Genomic DNA, 12,414 nt, shown 5'->3' with positions numbered 1-12,414 from the left:
AAGCTCTGCACATAAGTCATAACTGTTGAACTGAAACTGCAATGCATTTTTCACATATTTGTTTTAACCACTCTTTCTCTCTGATTATTTCCATGTTATTTTTGTAAAATTGAACAGAATAATAAAAAAACACTTTCTGCGTGGGTGGCTAAAATATAGTTTTATAAAGATGATGTTGCTTGGTTGAAACTAGTAGCTCAAAGAATATCCTGTTTCAAAATAGTTATTAAGGAATTAAGGAGATTTAATTTTAGATTATTATTATTATTTAAAATCACCATTCATTTGTAAGCAAAAAAAGACAATAACATTCATTCTCTTTACTGTCAATTCTTACAATGTTCCCAATACAATTCAATATTTATAATTGAATATTGAATATTATTCCCCAAACCATTAAGAACCCTGTCATCAATATCCATTAAAGGTGCAGTAAGCAATTTCTGAGAAAGTGGATCGGACCAAGCAGCACAACACACTTGTAGCCAACCAGCAGCAGAGGGCATGTCCAATCATGATGGGGGAGGAGAGAGAGAGAGAGAGAGAGAGAGAGAGAGAGAGAGAGAGAGAGAGAGAGAGAGAGAGAAAGAGCCAATCAGCAGTAGGGGGCGTGTCAACTCATGATGGGGGAGGAGAGAGAGAGAGAGCCAGTCTAAAGTAGGGGGCGTGTCCACTCATGATTGGGGAAGAGAGAGAGAGTGAGCCAATCAGCAGTAGGGGGCGTGTCCACTCATGATGGGGGAGGAGAGAGAGTGAGGAAGAGGGAGATTTGAAGAAAGACTGTAGAAAGAGAGATGGCTGAGAGACATTACAAAAGAGGAAAGCTCAGAGGAATATCACTGGGAAAGAAGTGTTATGATCAGCCAAGAGCTTTAGGACCCGCGTTAATATTAGAAAAGCTTTCCAGCGCTGGAGACGCCACTTTCCAGTGCTGGAGACGCTATGAGAAAGGGACATCCTCTCTTACATTGCGTGTTAGTGCATTTTAGCTTTCCAGCGCTGGAGACGCTATGAGAAAGGGACATCCTCTCTTACATTGCGTGTTAGTGCATTTTAGGTGCGGAGCAATGAAGGGAGGGGTGTGATTGTTTGGGCTGATTTCAAATATCAACAGTGTTTCTTAGTCGCTTACTGCACCTTTAAGATGACCCACAGTTTTTGCTAACCTTTTGCTATTCCACAAATGCAAGTACAGATACAAAAACAGCATCCGATCAACAGCCCCAACCCTAACAGAATGTATCCCAGAGTGGTGGTCCAGAATGCAAACAAGTAGAGGGTCTTATTACAGTAGGGATCTCCAGCCACGGTTTGGTTGTAGTTAGGAGGGTAAATAGAGTAAATCCACACACTGCCTGTAAAAAAAAAAAAAAAAAAATACAATTTATTTTAGATTACGATTTAATGACGTTGGCTATTTGATGAAACAGGCTTCACTGATCCTGTTAGATCCCTGTTTAACCTGTTTAACAATTTATTTTAGATTTATGATGTGATGAATTTGGCATCATTTTGTAACTATAATACTGTGAAGATGCTTTGAAACAATCGCAGTTGTATAAAGCACAATAAATAAAGGCAACCTGACTTCAGTTGACTATAGCCACTTTCACACAGAGATTCCGGAAAATACACGGATTTGACCCGGGTTCGTTTGATTTTGGTTCATTCACACTGCCAGTGATTTTCCGGAATCAGAGAATGCGTTCACACACAACCCGTAAAAATCCCGTAAAGACACGTGACATCGATGTGACTTGTAATGTCTCAGCAGTGTCTTTGCTTATGCGCTGCGATTTCTCTCTCAAGAAACCACGCTTGCGCATTTTTTTTCTCTGATTCGATCGTAAACTTGCACATTAGCCTACGTACCGTTTCACAGCTGGCGATCGATCCCGGCTTCAGCGTCATCGCTACGACACGGCATTATTACGGCTTTTGTTCACACAGCGCGCGTTCCGGGACTGAACACGGCAATGTTACTAGGTCCCCAACCCGGCATTGATCCCGGCATCAATCCAAACACAATTTTTGTATAGCATTTATAATTGTTATAGGCTACTTAATCTCTCTCTTTCTGTTAGAGACATTTGAATGTGAGATTCTGGAAACAAGATCTTAATTTTGCGGACCGTCAGTTCGGGAAATAAAGCGGGTGACCACAAAGTGTATTTTAAGCGTTTGCTGAATAGAACTTTGTGGGAGCGGGACGAAAAAAACAGTCCCGCGCAGACCTCCTTAAACAGGTGTGTATGTGTGTGTCCCAAATAAATAATAATAATAAAAAAGGAATAAAGTTCAAAAGTCGGACTGTAAGCGAATGAGGCATGATTGCTATTCACACCTTTATTAAAATGGCTGTAATATGTTACCACAATAATACTTGATCTGTTTAAAATGATTTCATTGATATATGCAATGTAGACGTTACGAGTATTCATTAAGAGTATTTAATTTGTATCCATAGGCCTACTCCGTGTAGCTGGCCCGCCATCTACTGGCTAAAAAAAAAATTGGCCCGCGGCCAAAGTTACTTGCCGACCCCTGCAATAGACTATATAGATCTGGTATTGTGAGACTATAGTTTGAATGAATCACTTTTCTTTGAATGACACATTGATATTACAGTACAGAATGGCTCTTTCTGCATTATCCTGAACATTGTATAAGCATTTGCTTCATCTGTCATTGAACGGAAGAGAGGCTCTCGGGAGCGTAAACGTCACATCCATTTTGATTTCCCCGGGAAAAACCTCGCGAGTCCTTCACATAAAAATCAGTACACAGGTTTCATAGACAACCTTGAAAGTTGGGGAAGGTCTCGTTTTCTAAGTTTTGTTACAAGATATTCACACATTGGCAATAAATATAAAAAAGCGATTAAGACATGAACATTCTTACATATAGCCCCTTTAAGTTAATTCATGTTAATTGTTAAAGTCTTTGTTAAAGACTTTAATTGTTAAAGGGATACTCCACTTTAAAATGGAAACTCTGTCATCATTTACTCACCCTCATGTTGTTTCAAACTGAACAGAAAGGAAGATATTTAGAAAAATGTCAGAAACCAGACAGTTTCTGGTACCATTGACTTCCATAGTAGGAAAAAATAAATACTATGGAAGTCAATGGTACCAGAAATTCATACAGGTTTGAAACAACATGAGGGTGAGTATATGATGACAGAATTTTCATTTTAAAGTGGAGTATTCCTTTAAAGTAAAAATTTAAATCTATAAAAAAAACCCACCACAAACACAATTAAATATTATTTGTATAATTTCAAAATGAAATATCGTTTTTTTTTTTTTTTTGCAACATAGCCTATTAAACAGACATTGTCTGAGATATTTTACAGAACAAAAGTTCATATTCACACCCAAATTTCAGGCAGACCCACACACAAAAGCACACTGACAGTGTTTTCCATTCACAGAATTTGTTTGGCAAGTGTCTTTGTAATGGATTAACTGAACGATGCACAGAAGCTTTCAGAGACCTATGAACACATTAAATGACCTCTTCCTCCCACATACGTCACCCAATCTTACCACTGATCAGCCAGCAGAACAAGAAGGTAGAAACCAGAGCGTTCCACACAGTGCAGGCGAGGCTGAGCGAAGTATGATTTCCCTCCTCTGTCTCCCTTGCGCAGGGAAGACAAGACAGCAAGGCCAGAAAAAAACCAAACACTCCACATACCAGCACATAGACTGGGATATAGTGCTGCTGGGGACAGTCTTTGAGATAAACGGCACCTGTGATGATATAGGCAACACAACAGCACCTTAAATAAATGAAGGTATGGGAAAGGAATAAAACACAGTACTCACATTCACTGCAACGCACCTATTGCAATCTGAGCAATGGGAATAGCCAGTAAGAGTAGTTTTGAAATCACTGAAATACAAATCAGTCCAAAATTAGCTGGAGTCAGTATACTTTATGTTCATTAAGTGCAGAAGTAACAATTGTAAAACTCTCATACCAAGGCAAGCTGTATTAGTTTTTGGAGGAGATTTCACATAATTCAGCATTTGCTTTGGATCCATGGTTCCTATACAAAGCATACAACATCACAACCCAACATTAGCAGTCTGTGAAAGCAGTTAAAAAATCATTATGCTCTAATGACTTCAATAATTTGTATGATCATCTATCTGTTTCCTTAACAAAATTTACATCAAGTAAAGGGTAAAGATAATATTGGTTTGAGTTAGCATTGAGTATATTGAAATATTGTACAGTACAACTGCAGTATTGATTTTGAACTTCCTGTTTCGAATGCGCATGCGTCGCGTCTGAGCGCGTTGTTGTCTTTGGAGCTCCATCGATTGATTTATAATTCTTGATTTCTCTTTAAACTCACTTACAACGAACATTTTCTACTTTTCCTCACCTCATAGTTATAACGCGGATTGTTGAGTAGACGCGTCTCAAGCCTAGTGATCCAACGCTGGATACTCTTATAGGTTACGTCCGTGGATCACGGCTGAACGCGTCTTCTCCGCACTCATTTAAGTTACAAACAAACATTTTTTCGCCTATCGTGCGTCTACTCTACACCCGTACCACTGAAAAGACGGATTATATCCAAGACTTAAGCCATAAATTAGTATTAATATTGATAGCACCACTGGTAGCGTCGTTGCTAACTTAACTTACTGTCCATCTGTTAAAATGGCGAATATATCAAATGTAAGTAGTCTACCTTTTGGTGCAGGTGAGGACACATTTGAGCTGCACGCGGTGCAGTCTGAGCTGGAAGCTGTTGAGAAACAGATCCACGACCTTTTAGTAAGAAAAGCCGAGCTGATAGACCGGCGTTTGGCTCTCGAAACATCACGTGCCGAGGCACACAAATCAGAGATTAATGTTACTAACCCGCTGACTCCGACCTCGTCTACTCCGTGCGTTCCTCAACATCGGTCCCGAACGTCGAGGTCGCGATCAGCCATGGTCTCGTTCACTCCGGCTCCAACACAGTGGCGGATACAGAATGTCATTAATAGGGGGGCCTGGTGAATATACGGGGGGGCCTCGGTTTTTTAAGCTTATATACACGCCCAGTGGTGTAACTTTGCTAAATTAGATATATGTACATTGTACAATAACATTACGATGTCCATCGATTTAAATAGTATGCTACATTTGTCGTTTAATGAGATGTAGCCAAATATATGCTGTATAATAGATTTGTTGTGTGAGTAAAATACATAGATTCGCTTATTTAAACAACGTACACCTAAATGGTCCAGTGGTAGAACTTTCGCCAACAGTGTCAGAGGTTGTGGGATCTAGTCCGCACCAGCATAGTTTTTTTTTTTTTTTTTTTCATCAAAACTGATTATGTTCAATAGTGGTTGTATATCAAGGAGGGACACGTGTGCATTATGATGTGTGATTTCACCAGAACGAATAGAGAGTATCCGCAACGGATTGAAGCGCGCGTCGAGTCAAGACAGTGCGGTGTGTGCGCGAGCCACCCGAGAGAACACTGTATCAGCGCCACTGATCGCAGCGGCAACAAGCACTTTCATCACTTGATTTAAAAAACACATTTCAGCGCTAGATCGTCTCTTATTTAACAAACGAACGAAATGAATGCTCTGCTGGTTAACTGGAGATGTTTATTTGTAGAATTGGTACATTCGTGCCGCGAAATGTTTTAAAAAGTGGTGGGGACATGTCCCACCCGCCCCACTCGCAAATTACGCCTATGTAACACGCACGCCTGATAAATATGTCAACTATAGCAGATCGGTACACGTAGGTAGTGAATTTAACTACCTTGTACTCATGTCAGTCAGCCCTCCGCGGCTGCTTTAAACCTGAAGTTCATCTGTCTGTCACGCGAGTCGCAAGTAGAGAGTGGTGTTGCGTGATAGCATCACTGGACTGACACGTGATATGCCGACATAATATTTTTCTTTTGTAGCTTTTTTTCGTAGCTATTGTACATAAATGTCCTCAGGAAACTATTAAAATAAAATTATTTATTAATTCATTATTATTATTATTATTATTAAGATTAAAAATTTAAATTGTTTTTATTAATCTGATTGGGTGGGCCACCGGTCAATCTGGGTGGGCACGTGCCCACCCAGGCCCACCCATAAATCCGCGCCTGCTCCAACATGCCATCACGAAGCCTGGATTTTTCCGCAGCGGAAGTCGCGAGTCAGGTCTAGACCAAGAAAACTCTCTCCGACCCTCCCGGTTTTCGAGATATCCACACAAAACCGCTTCTCCCCTCTTCGCGAAACAGAACGCGATGCTGTGATCATCGGCGATTCCATCGTTCGACACGTACACGCTACGTTAAATAAAAGTAAGGTGCATAGTCACTGCTTTCCTGGTGCTCGTGTTTCTGAAATCGCTGCTCACGTTCCCGAGATTTTGAACGAGCGCGTCGGAACTGTTGTCCTGCACGCGGGAGGGGCCGACATCAGACTGCGCCAAACAGAGGTTTTGAAGAAAGACTTCAGGAATCTGATCGATACGGTACGCAGCACATCGCCTGATATAACGATTATTGTGTCAGGACCGCTTCCCACGTATCGACTAGGTCATGAAAAGTTTAGTAGATTATTTGCGCTTAATGAATGGTTAATGTCATGGTGCAATGAGCAGAAACTTCTCTTTGTAAATAATTGGAATCTGTTTTGGGAGCGTCCTAGGCTTTACCGTGCTGATGGCTTACACCCAAGCAGATTCGGATCGGATCTTCTGTCAGATAACATCTCCAAAATGTTAAATACCTTTTGACTAGTAAACAAAAGTCCAAATCATAGTCTCTGCTGCACCAATTTAACTGATATAAATAGTGTAGAACATTGCATAGAAACTGTGTCTATTCCTCGTTTAGTGAGATCAAATCATAAATCTACTGCAGGATCTAGAAAAAATCTAATTGTTATTAAACCAGAAAATGTTGCTATTGGTAATCAAAAACAATTTTTAAAGCTAGGTCTTCTAAACATTAGATCACTCACACCTAAGGCAGTTATTGTAAATGAAATAGTCACAGATAATAGCTTCGATGTACTTTGCCTTACTGAAACCTGGCTTAAACCAAATGATTATTTCGGTTTAAATGAGTATACTCCATCAGGATACTCCTATAAGCACGAGCTCCGTCTGAATGGTCGTGGCGGCGGTGTTGCAACAATCTATAGAGATTTTCTCAATGTTACTCAGAAAACGGGTTATAAGTTTATTTCATTTGAAGTACTTGTACTAAATGTTACGCTCTTAGATGTTCGAAAAACATCCCTATTATCTCTAGCCTTGGCTACCGTATATAGACCGCCTGGGCCTTACGCTGATTTCCTAAGAGTTTGCAGATTTTCTCTCAGACCTATTAGTTAACTTCGATAAAGCATTAATTGTTGGAGACTTTAATATCCATGTAGATAATCAAAATGATGCGTTAGGGGCTGCGTTTACAGATTTATTAAACTCCTTTGGGGTCAAGCAAAACATTACCGGACCGACTCATCGATTTAATCATACACTCGATTTAATTATATCACATGGAACCGATCCAACCGATATAGATATCATTCCACAAAGTGACGATGTCACTGACCATTACATGGTAACTTGCATATTACGTACTCCTGTAATATATCATGCTGCGCCGCGTTATCGATTAGGCAGAACAATCCTTCCATCCACCATAGATAATTTTTCAAACAGCTTATCGGATCTGTCTCAGCTGCTCAGTGAACCCAAACAAACAGATGAACTTGAGGAATTAACTAGCACTATGAGCACCATTCTCTCTGGATCATTGGATATTGTTGCGCCCATTAGATTAAAAAAGGTCAGAGAGAAAAGTAAAGCACCATGGTACAACAGTACTACGCGTGTTCTAAAGAGAGAAACCCGTAATTTAGAGCGTAAATGGAAACAAACCAACTTAGAGGTCTTTAGAATCGCATGGAAAGACAGTATGTCACGTTATAAAAAGGCCCTAAAAGCGGCCAGGGCTGAGCATCTACGCAAACTAATAGAAAACAACCATAACAATCCTAAGTTCTTATTTAACACTGTGGCGAGACTAACAAATAAACAGATGTCTCCTGAACAAAGTATTCCATTACAGTTTAGTAGTAATGATTTCATGAAGTTCTTCACTGAGAAAATAGAAAACATCAGAACCACAATTGTAAACGTTCAATCCTCAATCGCGCCTTATAATTCAGCCTCAATTATCACGCCGCAAGAACAATTACAGTGCTTTTCAACTATAGAACAAAAAGAGTTAAATAAATTTATCATTTCCTCTAAAACAACAACATGTTTATTAGATCCCATACCAACTAAACTATTGAAAGAAGTGTTACCTGTAGTGGAAGAGCCTCTCCTCAATATTATTAACTCGTCTTTATCTTTAGGTCATGTTCCAAGAACATTTAAACTGGCAGTTATAAAACCTCTCATTAAGAAACCACAATTAGATCCGAATAATCTAGTAAATTATAGACCCATTTCAAATCTACCTTTTATGTCTAAAATACTAGAAAAAGTTGTGTCCGCTCAACTGGGCTCTTTCTTACAAGAAAATGACACCTATGAAAAGTTTCAGTCTGGATTCAGGCCGCATCATAGCACTGAAACTGCGCTCGTTAAAATCACAAATGATTTACTTTTAGCTTCTGACCAAGGCTGTATCTCAATATTAGTTTTACTTGATCTTAGTGCTGCGTTCGATACTATAGATCATACAATACTCTTAGATCGACTACAAAATTATACTGGTGTTCAAGGACAAGCATTAAGCTGGTTTAGATCGTATTTATCTGACCGCTACCATTTTGTTTATTTAAATGGAGAAAAATCTATCATAACTCCAGTAAACTATGGAGTGCCGCAGGGATCTGTGTTAGGCCCTCTATTATTCTCAATATATATGCTACCACTTGGAAATATTATAAGGAAACATGGAATTAGTTTCCATTGTTATGCTGATGACACTCAAATCTATATTTCATCACGGCCAGATGAAAACGCTAAATTATCCAAATTGACAGAGTGTGTTAAAGATATAAAAGATTGGATGACGCATAATTTTCTTTTATTAAATCCAGACAAGACAGAGGTACTACTTATCGGTTCAAAAAACCACCCACAAAACCTCTCACAATACAACTTTAACATAGTAGGATGTCCTGTTACTTCATCCTCTACAGTAAAAGACCTGGGTGTTATATTAGACTGCAACCTGTCTTTTGAAAATCATATTTCATATGTTACAAGAACAGCCTTTTTCCACCTTAGAAACATTGCTAAGCTACGTAATATGCTATCAGTTTCTGACGCAGAAAAGTTAGTTCATGCATTCATGACCTCGAGACTAGATTACTGTAATGCGTTATTAGCCGGTTGTCCTGCATCCTTAATAAACAAGCTACAGTTAGTCCAAAATGCCGCCGCTAGAGTTCTAACTAGATCAAGAAAATATGATCATATAACACCGATTTTATCATCCCTACATTGGTTACCTATAAAGTCCCGTATTAATTACAAGGTATTGCTACTGACTTATAAAGCCCTAAACGGCTTAGCTCCAGTCTATTTAACCGATCTTCTATCGCCCTATAATCCATCGCGCTCTTTAAGGTCACTAAATTCGAGGCTTTTGGTCATACCTAGGATATCCAGATCCACCAAAGGAGGGAGAGCATTTTCACATTTAGCACCAAAACTCTGGAATAGTCTTCCGGATACTGTTCGTTGCTCAGACTCGCTCTCCCAGTTTAAAACTAGATTAAAGACGCATCTCTTCAGCCAGGCATTCATATAATACTTTTAATCCTACAGTTAAATCCGACCTCTAGTTCATAAACGCCAGAGGAGAACTGGCCCCCGACTGAGCCCGGGTTCTCCCAAGGTTTTTTTTTTTTTCTCCATTAGGTCACCTGATGGAGTTTTTCGGTTCCTTGCCACTGTTGCCTTTGGCTTGCTCAGTTGGGGATATTTGGGGATATTTAATTGAATTAATCAATCAACGATACTATTGATCAGCATTACCGAACGTAGACGTTCCACTAGAAACAAACATTGATGTATTGTTCTAATTTATTACTGTGAAGCTGCTTTGATACAACCTGTGTTGTGAAAAGCGCTATATAAATAAACTTGACTTGACTTGACTATTGATCAATTTAATTCCACTACATTAACAAATACGATTTTGTGTGAGTCTGTAAATAATACACTGACGGACATATTGTACACATAAGTGATACTTTGCTCAAAAATGCTTACCTGAAGGTCTGGTTCTGGAAAGTCTTTACCTGACACACTCCGGGATTAGAAACAGCCTGAGACAATTCTTCATGGGGTTTTATACTCTCTGGTTTAGAAGCTTTCAACATCCTTTTTCTTTTTTCTTTTTACAGTAACATTTCAAGATAAACTGGTTTTTGCTGTGTGAACAAAATGACAAACATGAAGAGCAGTATGCTGGAATGTATTCAATAAGCAGTGGTTGGCCTCTTACCTCAAAGATAGAATAGGTGACTCAAAGATAGATAGACCGGCCTTTGTAGATCTGGTTTAAGTGATTCACATCTAGATGGTCAAAATCATTCAAACTCTTGTCATTCTTGTTTGCCATCCAATTTTTGACGAGCAGCTATGGGTAGTCACTTTCTTAATTAACATTTTCCAATATAGCAAAACTAAATCTAAACAACATACATTTACTTGAGAGAAGACTAAAAGATTTTGAAAGTTTCAACAGTTTTTTTGCCCATAAAATGAAAGTCAGTGGAATCCAAAACAACACTGGATCGCATGGACAAAAACCCCACTGAGACATTGCTAAAAAATATCTTATGTTATGTTCCACAGAAAAAAGTCGTACATGCTTGGAACGACATGAAAATGTAAACTATGGGTAAAATGTAAACGATGACAGTTTTCATCTTTGGGTGAACTATGTGTAAGGTAAGGGTTATGTTCAATTTCATTGTGTTTTATTTTGTTTTCCATGTTCTCGTTTGCCTGAGCCTACGTCTACGTTAATCCGGATAGATTTGAAAACGCTCTCCGTCCACGCTAGCGGTTTCCAAAAGATTGGCTTCCAAAAGATTGTCACTACACCGCAAAAACGGCGTTTTCAAAGTTATCCCCATTGGAGAGTGTTTTCAAAAAGCTTTGTTTTCATTAATAAAAACGCTGTCTCAGTGTGAACGCAAGGCCAAAATGGAGAAAAAAATATGCGTTTTCAAATGAAAAGATATTAGTGTGGACAAGGCCTGAGTTCTAGCTCCTTGTTTGTTTCTAATGGTTTATGATTAAGTTACTCATCTGTTCCCTGTTCTGTTGATTATCTTCCCTTTTTTAAACCTAGTTTTCCTCAGATCCTTGTCCTATGTTAATGTTATATTCTTGTGTGTTATGCTTAATGGTTCCTGTTCGTTCTGCGTCATGCATCTCTCTCTTTGTGGATTATCTACACACGCTTCCCATAACACTATTCTTTTAAATATAAAATAACTATAAAACAGTTTCATTGCTTTTGCCTTGTTGACTCATCCATCATCATCATTGCTGGTCACTCGAGGTGAGTAAGACTGTCCTCTCCATTGGGTCTACTTGTGGGTCTTCAGATGGCTGTAGAGGCCAATATCTACATACTTTGGTGCAGTGTTGGCTGGGGAAAGTGGTCATCGTTCACCTTCATGCACGGATTTCTTAAAGGAGCTTCAATCCAGTGCGATGTGTTCCCAGTTGGTCGATTAGTAATGGAATTTCTTCAGAATGGCCTTGATATTGTCCTTGTAATGTTTCTTTTGCCCTCCCGTGGCTCGACGACCTTCCTTCAGCTGGGAGTACAGTATCTGTTTGGGAAGACGTGTATTGGATATGCGGATGACATGGCTTGTCCGTCGACGTTGGTACTGCATTATTGTAGTGGTGATGCACAGACGTCTCATGTTGGCTTCCTCCAGGACGCTGATGTTGGTGCGTCTGTCCTCCCAGCTGATCCTCAGAATCTTTCGTAAGGATCTTTGATGGTATTGTTCCATGGCTGTAGGTGGTCCATGACTCTACTGCATACTGCAGGATGGGGAGGACAAAGGCTCTGTAAACCAGGAGTTTTGATTGGGCTGTGTTGTATTACAAATTTATTAAATTCTTAATTTAGGTTTACATTGAATTTAGCACGTTAAGGTTATGTATAAATGATGATTATCAGAGTTTCTAGCAAGAGACTCCGGCCAGTCCTGTTTTCTGTAATTGTAAGATTACTGAAACTCTTAATGGCTCTTGGAGTTCGTGTTTTAGCAAGAGAGTCCTGCCAGTCCTGTACTCGAGTCTCAGCATTTGAATAGATATACTGAGTGGATTAGGATTGGCAACACTCTCAGTCTAGAACAGGTTCCTAAACCTGTCTCA

General features: G+C 39.4%; 1 protein-coding gene across 1 annotated transcript; it reads right to left on the bottom strand.

The window, feature by feature from the left end:
* Positions 1–307: 307 nt before the first annotated feature.
* LOC308681000 (transmembrane protein 272-like) lies at positions 308–10,291 on the bottom strand. The gene is made up of 5 exons (XM_081349523.1): positions 10,276–10,291; positions 3,989–4,057; positions 3,850–3,900; positions 3,552–3,758; positions 308–1,355 (listed from the first exon to the last, which is right to left on the bottom strand). The coding sequence occupies exons 2-5, from the start codon at positions 4,050–4,052 to the stop codon at positions 1,162–1,164; spliced, it is 516 nt and encodes a 171-aa protein (XP_081205649.1). The 5' UTR covers positions 4,053–4,057; positions 10,276–10,291; the 3' UTR covers positions 308–1,161.
* Positions 10,292–12,414: the final 2,123 nt, after the last annotated feature.

The sequence above is a fragment of the Scardinius erythrophthalmus genome (genome assembly GCF_964197995.2).
Source record: "Scardinius erythrophthalmus genome assembly, chromosome: 2".
NCBI lineage: Eukaryota > Metazoa > Chordata > Actinopteri > Cypriniformes > Leuciscidae > Scardinius > Scardinius erythrophthalmus.
This window is presented reverse-complemented; position numbering and strand designations above follow the sequence as displayed.